Source organism: Scomber scombrus, chromosome 6 (genome assembly GCF_963691925.1).
Source record: "Scomber scombrus chromosome 6, fScoSco1.1, whole genome shotgun sequence".
NCBI lineage: Eukaryota > Metazoa > Chordata > Actinopteri > Scombriformes > Scombridae > Scomber > Scomber scombrus.
Window position 1 is genome coordinate 25,116,748 of NC_084975.1, and position 13,951 is coordinate 25,130,698.

The 13,951-nt window shown below is 38.7% G+C and overlaps 2 protein-coding genes across 2 annotated transcripts; one reads left to right on the forward strand and one right to left on the reverse strand.

The window, feature by feature from the left end:
* The first annotated feature begins 405 nt into the window (after positions 1–405).
* pllp (plasmolipin) lies at positions 406–9,939 on the forward strand. The gene is made up of 4 exons (XM_062421155.1): positions 406–904; positions 5,895–6,068; positions 6,798–6,914; positions 8,363–9,939. Exons 1-4 carry the CDS (start codon positions 740–742, stop codon positions 8,468–8,470), a joined length of 564 nt encoding a protein of 187 aa, XP_062277139.1. The 5' UTR covers positions 406–739; the 3' UTR covers positions 8,471–9,939.
* Positions 9,940–10,100: 161 nt separating this feature from the next.
* Positions 10,101–13,897, reverse strand: arl2bp (ADP-ribosylation factor-like 2 binding protein). The gene is made up of 7 exons (XM_062421275.1): positions 13,843–13,897; positions 13,515–13,584; positions 12,428–12,489; positions 12,073–12,179; positions 11,814–11,899; positions 11,024–11,120; positions 10,101–10,917 (listed from the first exon to the last, which is right to left on the reverse strand). The coding sequence occupies exons 1-7, from the start codon at positions 13,859–13,861 to the stop codon at positions 10,816–10,818; spliced, it is 543 nt and encodes a 180-aa protein (XP_062277259.1). The 5' UTR covers positions 13,862–13,897; the 3' UTR covers positions 10,101–10,815.
* Between the last annotated feature and the right edge of the window lie 54 nt (positions 13,898–13,951).

The following is a 13,951-nucleotide window of genomic DNA, read 5'->3' on the forward strand; positions in this document are numbered from 1 at the left end:
ACAGAAGTTCATCAAAAGACAAGGCACACACAAACACATCTACACCAGGAGGGAGCCACTGAGTCACATGTTTCTTGTATTCCTTCTCCCTCCCCTCACCTCCTGCCAAGTTAATGAGTTACTGAGGTGAGAGCCCTCTGAGAGCCAAATGGGAGGTGCCAGATAGAGATGGCAAAAGGAGAGAGAAAAGACGATAAAAACACTGTCTGTGTGTGTGTGTGTGTGTGTGTGTGTGTGTGTGTGTGTGTGTGTGTGTGTGTGTGTGTGTGTGTGTGTGTGTGTGTGTGTGTGTGTGTGAGAGAGAGAGAGAGAGAGAGAGAGAGAAAGAGAGAGAGAGAGAGAGAGAGAGAGAAGGGGTGGGGTGAGGGGGTAGACGGGGTAGCTAGTCACACCACCACCATTAGACACCTGTCAGTGCAGGTGGAGGGTCGATGTTGGATATCTGAAAGTGGAAATTTCAGTTTTTTCTCTATGGACTGTTTTTCTTCTTTTTTTACAACTATACAACTATATGATTTGGACATATCTGAAATTTAATTATATAAAAAAGAGTTATCTGGCTGCTGCCACCTGTGGATGTCGTCAGTGGTTCATTTACAGAATCCCAACTTTCAAATATTTTCTGAGGAGTGAAATCTGTTGGAGGAGGAAAATTCACACCACGGAACTTGATTCTGAGACTGCATCCCATCCTCAAGGAGTTTGTTGTTGGGTCGGTTTTAGATAAAGCTGCATAATCATGGCAGACTTCCCATCCAAGGTTACCACAGAAACCAGTTCCCCACACTACGACAACCAGCAGCAGGGGGGCAACAGCCTCCGAGGGCTGACCGCGAACGTCACCACCATGATGGACATGACTTTTGTCCGAAGCATCCCGGCTGTCCTCATGATGGTTGAAATAGTGAGTGACTTCACTGGTCGTCTGACCAACTCTATTCACTTATGGACCAAATTTCTGTTCTGTTTCTACTGGGATGATTATTGAAACCATTAGTGGCTTAAAGAGCAAGGATGGTAATATTCTATAAGACTAAAACCAACAATAGCTATTTTAGTCCATCTCTTAATACTTTCAAACTTCCCAATCTGTGGTTCTCGGCATCAATCAAGTCTGTTCCTCCTGAAGATATAATATTTCAAAATCTTCACTTTTTACAAAGGCTTAATAATTTCATAAAATAGGTGGACACTGTAGTTTTTTTTAAAGTAAACTTTACTCAGTAGAAGTAAACAGTGCCTTTATGCTGCCTAGTTTCAACTGAGGATTAATACACACTCTAGACTGGCACTCTACAGACTATTTCTGGCAGCAGGGCAACATATATACAATCAACTCAAAATAAACTACCAGTGCACGTGTTCATCATAGTGAGGGAACATGACACCCAGTGAAAAAACGTGGCTCATTGATCTGATTTTAATCATTTTTAGCAACGATGAAGGTCCATGGCACAGAGGGCTTTAGATACACAGAATATACTTGTTAGTATAATCAGTTCATTGTTGGTTTTGGTCATTTTGTTGGGGTTTGTTGATAATAAGAGGAATATTACCATGAATACCATGATTACCAGAATATTCCATGCTTATCCTTGAAGCTTTTATAGCAGTTTGTGCATATATATTTGGTTTGTTCTGATTTTTTACTAATAGCTTCATGAAACTAATACCTGTGTGTTATAAAAGCTGAAGAACCAATGAGTGGATAGAGTTTGGGTAATTGAGGCTCAGTTTGCTATTATTGAGAATGAGTTAAAGGTAAACCACAAGATGTGGTAAACTCTTCAAATTGCTGTTACATTAGAACAGTTCTAGATAAAGATATTTGTATATCTGTGCCCAGTGTCTGGTGAAACAAGAATTTGAATGTGATTCAACAAGCTTCATCTGTGCACTATAAATGTCACAGACTATCTATTGACAAAACACACAACAAGACAAAGCCTCTGCTGTTTCGCTCTGCAGTTTAAAGTCAAGTCAGTTCATGAGCTGGCACAGAGCAGAGAACAAAAATGAACTTGATAAGGATTTGATAGGAAAATTGATTATGACAAGCGTCAGGTCTGCTATGTTTGCTCTCATATATGGTTGTACAATTGAATTGAATAGACCACATGAGCGATCATGATAACAGCGCTGAGCCTCAGCTGGATCATTTCCCCCCCCCCAGTGATGTATTTGCACTAGACTCTATCCTCACAGCAGACACGTGATTGGTTGGATGGCTGACAGATGCAGGAGATCTTTGTCCCCTGGAGGCCCCGTGTCCTGCTGTCACATCCCTCTGACCATCCCACCGTTCCCCTGAACCTGTATCTTTACAGACAGAGAGACCACTTTAAACATGCAGTCTGTATATGAACTAACTGTTAAACATTTCTCACTTATCCGTCCTTTATGAGTGTCAGGCTTTATTGGCTCTTGATGGTGATGTAGTAGTAAGGCGATTTAGGTAGTAGTCAGCAGAAGTGTACTTTTGTGTATTTAGAAGACTGATTAACCCTGGTAAAGTTTGTGGGGGAGTGGCAGGTGACCATTGGGGTAAGAATGTGCTTATGACCTTACTCAGTAAAAGTACATGAAAACCTTTTTCCAAGCACAAATATTCAACAAAATCAACCCCCCTGGCTTTCTTACACATGGTTTCCTTACAAGATGTGTCAATATGCTTAAACCAGGAATACTAAATAAACTTAACTGGTTGCTGTGGTGACAGTTTGGATTATTAGTAGTCATATGTGATGTTAAAAGTCAGACACTGTAAATGATTCACTCATACACTCTTTTACAAATGAAAAGTTGAATTCTCAGGCAATACAACACAATCGTGCAATGTTACACAACTTTAAAACAATATTGCTATACTAAAGACATTACTGAATCAGTTTACTAGTACAGTGCATGCTAACAGTGACTGCTGGGCTTTATGTTTGAATTGATTATTCTTTTAGGATGCTGCACCTACACAGTACATCATGGGAATTAAAACTATTTTGATGACTTGCATTTAACTTCAGGTGACCTGTTTTAAATAGAGATAAGCTTTGATAAAGCAAGATTTGAAACAATCTCTTTGCAGTTCAACATTAGACCTAGATTCACAAGTCAGTTCTTAAACTCTCCACTCATAGAGACCGAGGACACTCCCCCATGTTTTGTTGTTAAAGCTGGTATGAAACAATTAGAGCGTGTTTAAAAAACTGCATGGCAGAACTAATCCAAAGCTTTAGGGTGGCCCTCCATACTGGAGCGGTGGCATGCAGTCCACTATGGAGAGAGAGCATCATTTCCAGTACGATGTGTCAAAATATGACAAAATGTAAGAGGCGTAGGTTTGTTAGCAGCTGTTAACCAGACTTCGGTAGGCATAGATCTCCAATTAACCGGTATTGCAAGACTATATTTGACTTCACAGTATGACACTTTGGTCTATTCGTTAGACTACTCACAGCATGTGGACACACAGGCAGCTCCAATGTCTGACTGGCAGTAAATGGGATAACTTGAAGCTGGGCATCAATAGATACTTTGAGCTTGAACTGAGCAGGAAACTAGGATATCATAATCACACAATGGTGGTAAATTAAACTTTTAGAAATTGAAAAAAACCCCAGATGAACTATTATTTTAAAGGATTTGTTTGTTTTTGTGGCTTTTTAGTCTCTTCCTTGTCTGTGAACAGGCCTGTGCTACATTTCCAGTGGTTACTGTTTGGGGACAAAATTAAGACTCCATGACATAAATCAATACATTTGAGGCAAAGACTTGGTTTAAGCTTGGGTTATGGTAAGGGTTAGGATAAATCTCCGGTAAAGGACTGTAATTCAATGTAAAGTCCTCTGAAGTGATGTAAACACTACTTTGTGTCTGTGTGTGTGTGTGTGTGTGCGTGCGTGCGTGCGTGCGTGCGTGTGTGTGTTTGGTTGTTACGTCATTCATTCATGGCAGCATAATTTAAAATTTCAAACCCTTAGTCATCACCAACACAAAAAGGAAAAGAGCAATAATAGGAAGCACCAGTATTGATATTTGAAACATTTTTCTTTCTACATCATCACATTCATTCATCTGCTGTTCAGAGTTTAATCCAAGCAACACCTAGTCTCCTGTTTCAAACTTCCATCCCTTTATGCAATATTAATAAATAATATGCTCCATGTATACTGCATTATAAACGCATCTGCATAATATATAAATACTGGGGCTTGTAGTTCAACAAGACTGTTGCTTGAACCTGCTTCACACATTGGCAGGGAAACGATAACATATTGCTTATCACGCAGATTTGAATCACTTGTTCACTTGTTTTGTCCATAATTAACCTTCAGTGATGACGTAATCAGTAATCAGAATTCCTTCCTGCACTTGTCACTTTTGTTTAAAATCTTTCCACATGGGCAGAGTAATAATATTAATATATAGTGGACATGAACACAGTTGGACAAAAATATGCTTGACTCAAGCTGTGTGTCATAAACATTTGACTGTTTAAGTCCAGAATCTGAAGTTTTCAACCGGTCCTCTGTCAGAACAGAGGTCTTTGTTAAGATGGGTGCTTTGTGAAGGTCAACATCAGAGTTCCTACTGTGTGTGTGTGTGTGTGTGTGTGTGTGTGTGTGTGTGTGTGTGTGTGTGTGTGTGTGTGTGTGTGTGTGTGTGTGTGTGTGTGTGTGTGTGTGTGTGTGTGTGTGTGTATCAAATGTGTTAAAAGTGAAACATGACCCCTGCATACATACATAATACACTGCCCTCTCATGTCCTTTCTCATGGGTTAGAAGCAGAGGGGCACGGAGGCCAGAACCTTGTGTGGTTTCTGTCAGAATGACATCTTTGTTTTAAAGAAACTAGTGTATATGATTCATTTTAACCTTAATGTAAGTCAGTAGTGTTAAGTATGGCTCTGTAAACAAAAATTGCACATAGCTTTTTTTCATTAAAGAAAGGATTAGTAGAAAATGCAGTTTTGGTTAAGGATAGTATAATTTTTTCCAAGTCTTCAAACAATACTCATATATACTACATGTATATTGTAACTATTATTGTCTGCTGTTATCAACCTTTATCTGCATACTGGCATTGATGAGATACCCTCTTAAAAAGACTATCTCAGTGGACTTAACTCTTTTCAGTGCAGCACAGTGCATGAGTCCCTTTTTTCTGACAAAACCAAAATTATGATGAAAAGTAGCGAATTACATCATTAAACAAATACTTTTAATAAAAGAAGGACAAAGACTAACAGCTGAGAATAGTAATGTATTACTGTCTCTGCACCACAGGTCAGCACAGAAACACAGTCTGATTAAACAGTTTGTACTTAAAGCTGCTCTAATCCATATTTTACATCAACCATGGCTGAAATTACTAAAGTGAAAGAGAAAATCCTTAGTAATACAGCTAGAGACTCTCTCTCTTTCTCTCTTAGCTTTGTGGAGATTTAAGTGTCTTGCTCATTGGTTTGGTTTTAAAGTCCAGATATTTCCATCAGGAGTTAATAGAGAGCAAAATAGCGCTAAAGAGAGAGTTAATATTGTTCTGCGTCCGCTAGTTGTGTTAATAGACAAGCTGTGTTTGCAGCTTGTTGCACTGCCCCCAAGTGGCCAAAAAAATGATCAATTTGAGTTTAAAGGGCCTTTGGAAATACCCACTTTATTTGAATAATTCATACTACTGAAGCATTTTAGCTTCAGCTGATTTAGTATTTTGTCTTGTCATTCATCTGTATGGAAAAAAAGACCAAGTGAGCACTAACATCTGAAATATACATATTGTTAACATTGTATTAAGATCCATTTGAAAAAATGTGAGATAATCATTGGTTTATGTTAAAAAAAATGTTTACTTTTTATTGCTGCACCACATCACCTGTCTCCTCCCTGTCACCACTCTAGTTTCTGGGGCTGCTCCAGTGGGCGTTGATAGCCAGCGCCCCCTACATGTCACTGCCGGCGTACGGCTGGGTGATGTTCGTTGCTGTCACTCTGTGGATCCTCACCACCATCCTCTTTCTTATAATCCTGTTCGGCACCCAACAAAAGCTCACCTTTGTACCCTGGCCGCTAACGGTACGGAGGGACCACAGGAGGAAGAAGTTTGAGACTTGTTATACTGAACTGTTACTTTTATACTATTATAAATATTGCTGTTTATTCATTGCAAAAATGTATCAAATGTGCTTTATTTAGCAGTGGCCTTAAAGACGCTGACACTTTAAAGTTGTATTTCTCTTTAATATAAGACATTAATGACTAAATGAGTAACAATCAACGTCTGGAAAAAAGAAACCCTTGACTACTATTGATTGAGAGCTTAACACTAAAAAATCTCAACAAGCTCAGAAAAATTTTTCATGTGAAATAATCAAAACTGATCTAACTGATCAGAAAATGGCCTGTTCATGTAGGAGACCAACACTCATATTAAAAAAAGCTCAATTAGGGAATATGTTTAAAATGACATCATTCCCTCTGAGTCCTCTGTGCAGCTGATTTTAGTTGCATCTAGGTGCAGCCTGGCCAATAACACACACTCTCTATTGTCCTCTAGTCAGGGTCTTAATGCACTTGTTCATTAAATTAACAATTAATAAATGGTGCCTGACCAAGAAAAAGGCGACAAGACCTAGACTGAAGATTTCTATTTTCTTGAATTGAAAAGTTTATGGATCAAGGATCATTTGGGGCTCAATCAAGTGAAAACAGATAAGAAAAAGGAGGAATTAAGACAGGAGGGAATCCCAGAACAGAGAGGAGAAACTCTGATGATACACTTATGTCTCACCTCTTCTGCTATAGGTGATGGTGTACAACGGCGTTGCCACAGTCCTCTATCTGACTGCCTTCCTGGCCAACGCAGCATCTGTTCAACCCTTCTACCCATCCTATTTCTACGGACATATGGCAGCCGCTGCTGTAAGGCTCACACTGTCACTCACACTCACTCACACACAAAGGCCTGGTTAAAAATGCAAGAAAGATCATCCTCCCACCCTTAATAATGTATCCTGACTTGTCATATAACAAATGTGACTGCAAAAGCAAATCCAAGAGACATAAATCTAGTCCATCAATCCTCCCATGATCCTTCCCTGCCCTGCCCAATCGAACTCTGAGCACATTTTTTAAGTTTTCTCTCCGACCTTCCCTTTTTCACACTGTGACTGTTTGGCTACAGTAGGTGTGTTTCTGATAGCATGTTTACATATCAGGCTGTGGCAGGAACACACACCGGAAAAGTTAAGACACATAAGAGCCAGAGTAAGACAAAGGGCTTTCTTATTGCTCACATGGCTGTAAAGCCAGTGAAGTACTTGGGAGTGTATAAGTCCACAAACCTTTGTCACACAGTTTCCACCAGCTCCTCACCTTTGCTGTTTAAAGGAGCTAATGATTTATATTAATAAGATTTTAATAGAGAGAGAAATATATGACTCTAAGGCAGGAGATATAAGTGTGTGTGTGTGTGTGTGTGTGTGTGTGTGTGTGTGTGTGTGTGTGTGTGTGTGTGTGTGTGTGTGTGTGTGTGTGTGTGTGTGTGTGTGTGTGTGTGTGTGTGTGTGTGTGTGTGTGTGTGTGTGTGTGTTAGATTGCACACTAAAGATAGGTGGTGTCAGGAAATACAGGCTGGATACAGAGTTTTATTGTCTCTTCCACAGGCCAAAGTCCTGTTTGGTTATAGCACATGTCTTCATTCATACCTGCACACACATTTGTCATTCTAAAGTTGTGAGGACCCTCTCTTTCACATAATGCCTTCCCAAGACCTTTACTCACCCGTTAAACATCATTACTAAATGCCTAACCCCAAACCATATTCAAAACCTAATTTTAACCTTAACCCTAAAACTAAATCTTGAGCCTCAAACAGGACTTTGGAGGTATGTCCCAAATGTCCTCACTTTGCAAAAATGTCCTCGCTGTTAGGTGTAAAACTTTACTTGGTTCTCACAAAGATAGACGTACAAGTATACACACACACACACACACACACGAACACAGCAGCCCCGGCTTTGGTCCTGTCATCATAAACTCTTATCAGTCGTGTTTTATTGGGCACACCAGGTGAGATGTTTGAGTATTTATCAGGAATAATGGGTCATTAGTGTTAAAGCTGTAAATACCTGAAGTCTTTATAGATGTGAAACAGAAATATCTGATATATGTTGTTGTAATTATCTCTCCTCTCCCCCTTTCACTTCCTGTTGGTGTCTCACCCTCTTTCTGTCTGTCTGTCTGTCTGTCTGTCTGTCTGTCTGTCTGTCTGTCTGTCTGTCTGTCTGTCTGTCTGTCTGTCTGTCTGTCTGTCTGTCTGTCTGTCTGTCTGTCTGTCTGTCTGTCTGTCTGTCTGTCTGTCTGTCCAGTTCTTTGGTGCTGTGGTGACTGTGGCGTACGGTGCCAGTGCTTTCTTCTCTTATCTGGACTGGAAAGGAAATGGAGGAAACGCTGCCAACAACACAGTGCCGACCTAGGACTCAAACCATGCGAAAAGACTGTGTTTTCTTTCCCTCAAGCTATCTGGGTGATTTGGATAGCCTAGTGTTGATGTCAACAAAGTGTCACTTTACCACTACTGCTGCCTCTGGTACCCCAGATCCTGACCATAGCCTGGTCTTAATAATGGTCAATTATAATGATAATGGTAATAACATAATAATAATAATAATGATAACACCTAATTCAGTTAGACAATACTACTCACTTAAACTCAATAGACTTTTACCCACATAATATACAAATATTTTTTAATGAATATTTCAAAATAAAATGTTTTTGCTTTGGCAATTACAATAATAACTATTCAATTCTGAATATATAAAGGCAGAATTGCCCTAAATTGTTGGCAACAACAGTGGTGTTAATCATGTGGAGTGAATGGGATTTATATATTTATATGTTTGTGACTGTAAACCTCAGATGGTAATCTGCCAGGGTAATTTGCCTCAAATCAGCATGAATTGTGCTGTAAACTGCAGCGTAAAACACTTCCAAAAAAATAATTTAATCGGAATAATTATTAAAAAGGCCACAGTATGTAGCTAAAATTACCAGAGGAAAAGTAAAATCAATGGGAACGGTTCCTGTAATGATTGTTAACTTTGCGGCATGAATGGTATTATTTCCGTATTTTGGTAGTCATAACATAAAGTAAACAAGATGTGTCCTAAGTTACTCTGAAATAGATTAGTAAAGATTAGATTTCAACTGTTAAACTCTGACTTTTCTGCACCTGGGCGAACAGGAAAAGACAAGATCCAGTTTACAAAAACTTGTCTTTCTCCAAACTTGACAGCCTGACCAGCCTGAAGACTTTGATATAAATGATTTCCTCTACATTGGACTCCTGTGAGGTGTGTTTGTCTGTGAGGGACAAATATGGAAAAAACATACATACTGAAAAGTTTGTTTAGCATTTCTTGTTTACAGAGTGTTGTTTTTGTTGCATCTATTCGACGTGTCTATGACTGTAACAGGCCACGTGATAACATGCTTGACTCCTGTGCTATCTAGTAGCAATGTCTCCTAATCTCATTCTAATCTGACACATGTACAGAAAGAATTCAGAGATAAGTGTATGCATGGTATTTGTGTTTTGTAGATTTCCTCTGAACATGCAGGTTGTGTCAGGTGCTCACATTCATTCCTCGAAAGCCGAGCCAAAGCACTGATGATAAACTGATAACTAAGGTTGTGGATGGAAGAATGTGCAGTTTTAATAAAAGTGTTCCTGATGACAGTGACTCCCATAATGATCCAAATATTGGTACACTAGCTTCTCATGGTGCCGGGACAAAGTGTACAGCGCTGCTTAACTCCTCTTGTATGTGCCTTTATGAAAATATGTTTTTATACCTGGAATTTGAATGCTAGTGAAATCCTGCGGGGGAATGTCGGGGGTCAACCACACACTTGTTTAAATAAAACACTTGGTGATTCAAGACTTTTACCTGTTTATTTGAAAATATCTTTTTACTAGCAAATTTTTCTTCCAACAGTATTTCACCAGTGACATAAATATACTTTTACAATTTAAACTGTTAGGTAAGAATACAAGTAGAAAACATTTTGACATATTACTGACAAATACATCTCTCTCACACACACACACACACACACACACACACACACACACAATCACTATATACACACATACACACACATTAAAATTCACTTTCACAGGCACAAAACTCTAATGAGTTTTCAAACTGACCAAATAATTTAAAACTTCAGGTGTAATGTCAAACAAATACTTCAGTTCTGCTCTTTTCCTTTCTTGTGATAAAAACGAGAAAGAGCACAATCATATATTCAATCATTTCCAGTGATTTTCCTCCACTGCTTACTGAGGAATCTGAAATGCACATTACATACATATGTGTATCAGTGGGAAACACAAACATTAGTCTTGTACCAGCACCAGTGTTTGGGTTCCTACTCCCCAACCAGGCAGAAAGAATAAAAGCTTAATTGTAATGAAATTACACTTGAATAAGAGGATGAATGTTATGTAAACATTAGGCCTCTCTCACCTGCAAATTCCAGGTTTATAAATGTGAATATTTCAAGTATTTTATGCCTACTGCAATGTTTGGAGAGTAGAAAGAAGGCAAAACCATCCGTCTTCATTGTTTAACTACCCACTACATACAGAAGAATGTATATAGACTATAGATCTACATGGTGTGCAACCAGCAGAGTAAAAAAACTCACACTGGCCTCAAGCTGAAGTTTCTGCAGGCCTGTGGGCAAGATTTTACACAAACACATGGAGAAAGAGGCAATTCAAGAGTTGGACCTTTCAATCATGTGAGTGTCACTACGACTCAGTGGTGCGTTTGGAGTCTGTGGGGATCAGAGAGGGAATCAGAGAGGTGACCACCAGTCCCTGGCTTAGATCCAGACCTCGGCCCTCTTTCTCCTGGAAATGCACAGATTAATACAGCTGTTAATAAAGCAACGTACTTCACAAACACTATACATTTCATTCAGGTTTAAAGATCTTTTCAAGAATGCAAAGCACTCACAGCTCTGTATTCAACAAACATTTCCTTGAAGGCCATGAAGTCAGTGAATGTCAGCAGCATGTCGAAGATGTCACCCGGCACCTCCTCTTTGTGCTGCCTGCAGATGGAGGAGAGATATACTGCATTACATTTGCAATGTGCTAGTGTGCCACCTAGTGGCCTGTTGCAAAACATGACTTCTTATAAGGAACAGGTGCATTAACCCTTACATACAGTTTATATTCTGACTCATAATTGGTGTCTACATCAATTAACATTCATGAATTCCCCAGTCATTAATACATGTTTCATTAATCCTTAATGAAGCTGTTAGAGAGCAAACACAGTGTATTTATCCATATCCATTTATTTATGGGAAAAAAGACAATCACTATTTTATGGTCCAGGAGACATTTTATAGAATATGAAGAATATAACATGTTTGAATGATGTTTTTTTTTTTATTTTTTTTTTTTAAATGTTGTACAATTGAATATACAAAAATGTGTATCAGCTGCACAAAAATAGAAATAAAAAATGATGCATTTTATTTCCATTTTTGTATACTGTTGGTCACATTAGGAAAAGTCCGCTTAAAATAAATGTGTATAGGATGTTTTTACAGCTTTCAAATGTAAAAAAACGGGTCAAATTTGACCCTGAATAGTATGTAAGGGATAAAGGAAGAATTGTACAGGCTGACGGGTTGCTTTCAAAGAGACTACGCTGTGTCACCATTTCAACTAAAACGACTGTTTGGGGAAGAGAAACTGCCACTGCAATACAGCCAGAATAAAATGTGATGTCTTACATGAGCAGCTCTATGAAGGTGTTCATGGTGAAACCAGGGATCCTCCTCATTAGCTGCTGCTCCAGATGTTTTTCCAGCAGGTCAACCTACACAACATCCACAGGTGTAAATAAGATTACCTCTTTACTATTGAACAGAAGTTTAGTTAAAAATATGTTTAGACTTTAACACAGCTATGGGTTGAAATGTTAGGGTTATATCACTGTCACATTCTATAAAGAAGTGGTGTGGGACCGAAGTGAGAAGCCCAACAACTCACATATTCATTGAAAATGGCCGTGTAGCTCAGTTTGTTCTCGTCAGAGTCGTCAAATTCCATGTAGTGTTTCTCCATGAAGCTCTGCTGAAGCTGCTGGAACTCCTCCTCTAAAACAAAAGTTATGGACACACAGAACGTCACACTTTTCGAGCCATTTATTGGTGAAACACTGAAGATTTCTGTGACTTCTAATTGTCATTCCTTACAACACCAACTCTCTGTGTGTATCAGTGGTGTGTTTTTACAGATACATTTATCTTTCACAAACAGTGTCATTGAAACTGTTTCTGCTGAAAAAAAACATCTCTGTATAAACACAACTGGAAAAAAAGAGTAGTTTCATTAATAATCCTACCCATAATGATGTCCTCTATGCAGCCAATAACTGCATCGAAAGCTGTGTCTGCCGCTGAGGAACTGGAAGAAGAAAAAAAAGATGAGGATCAGATCCCTAAAAGATAAGATCAATGATTTGGATTCACAACTATGGTAAGTGATGTCCATAGATTAACACAGAGCCACAGTGGAATTGATTTTAACCCCACACACAGTTTAAAACCTGTAGTAAGGCTAACAAAACTCTGTTACAGTTGCTGTAAATGTAATCAGCTATAAGAAATATGCAGTATTTGTTGCTGAGAGAGCAAAGAGAGATTAAGAGTTTGGTTTCCGGGCTACTGTAGAAACATGGTAGTGCGACATTGCAGGCTCCATTTACAGTTTATACACTAATTAAAACACACTTATGAATATTATACTCCATTTCTGCCAAATCCAGCTTCATGGTCATGACCATATGTCAAAGACATTTTTTTATTCAATTTGTGCTTTAAGGAAAGAAACATGACCATGTACAGCATGGAAGCATTTGAAATGTGGGTGGGACAGTCAAATGGGAGCGGGGTCTGGGGGTCCTCCCCCTGAACATTTTTAACACAGTAGATGTCATTTCCTGTATTCTGGAGCCTTTTAACAGGTGTTTTGACACTTTGATCTCACCAAATGATGGGTGCATTTTATAATTACATCCCAGAACAAATTAGAAGATATTAAAAAACTAAATAAAGAAATTGATGATTAGTATATTCATATTAAATTAATCTACTGATTTTTGACATGGTAAAAGCCATTCCAAACCATTTCCAGGCCTGGAAAACAGTTTTTTAACAGTTTCATAACTTTTCCAGGAATTTCATGACCGTGGGAACCCTGCTTTTAAAAGATTCTTTTTTAGTAAAATAAGTGAAGAAAAGTGAATGCTTCTTGTTGGCAATAACAAAAAGGACGAATATATACTATGTTGAACATTCAACTTATGACAATTGAAGTATTTTATGGGGACAAATAGGTGTTCTTTTCGTGTTGCTACCATCAACCAGGGATGTTTTGGGCTCAGTCACCGGTTAAAACATTAACACTTTAACACACCTGCTTGAACCTACCTGGAAATAGCAAAGTTTTCCTCGTCCATGTCAACCATGTCTACTATATTCTCTCCACAGCTCCTGATATCTGAAGAAAAAGGAGGAGATGTAACCTTTGAACACTGGTTTTTAACAGCAGACATTATTCAACGGTGTACAACAAACGTATCGTTGAGGTTTCATGTCAACGGTCGTTAGCTGGCTGCTAACGTTAGCTAAACACACGTCACTGAACCTGAGCTGTCAAGGTTTGTTAGAGACATCTTGCGGGTTTTTTTCCAAACAAAGTGTTGCTTTACATTTACATGAAGATGCACAAATATTTAAATGAAATATATTTGCTTACTTCGTTCTTGGATGTCCATGTTGTTTATATAAATGGTGAACGTGGATGGTGAGAAGCGAACGTAATGTTGTTACCAAGGAAACGGCGACTGTGTGCGCCTCTGCGTCAC

Coding starts and splice junctions, on each gene's coding strand:
- pllp (XM_062421155.1), top strand. CDS start 740: ATGGCAGACTTCCCATCCAAGGTTACCACAGAAACCAGTTCCCCACAC. Junction 905..5,894: donor TCCTCATGATGGTTGAAATA/GTGAGTGACTTC, acceptor TCACCACTCTAG/TTTCTGGGGCTGCTCCAGTG. Junction 6,915..8,362: donor GACATATGGCAGCCGCTGCT/GTAAGGCTCACA, acceptor CTGTCTGTCCAG/TTCTTTGGTGCTGTGGTGAC.
- arl2bp (XM_062421275.1), bottom strand. Junction 12,490..13,514: donor GAAAACTTTGCTATTTCCAG/GTAGGTTCAAGC, acceptor TTCTTCTTCCAG/TTCCTCAGCGGCAGACACAG. Junction 10,918..11,023: donor TGTTTGTTGAATACAGAGCT/GTGAGTGCTTTG, acceptor GTGCATTTCCAG/GAGAAAGAGGGCCGAGGTCT.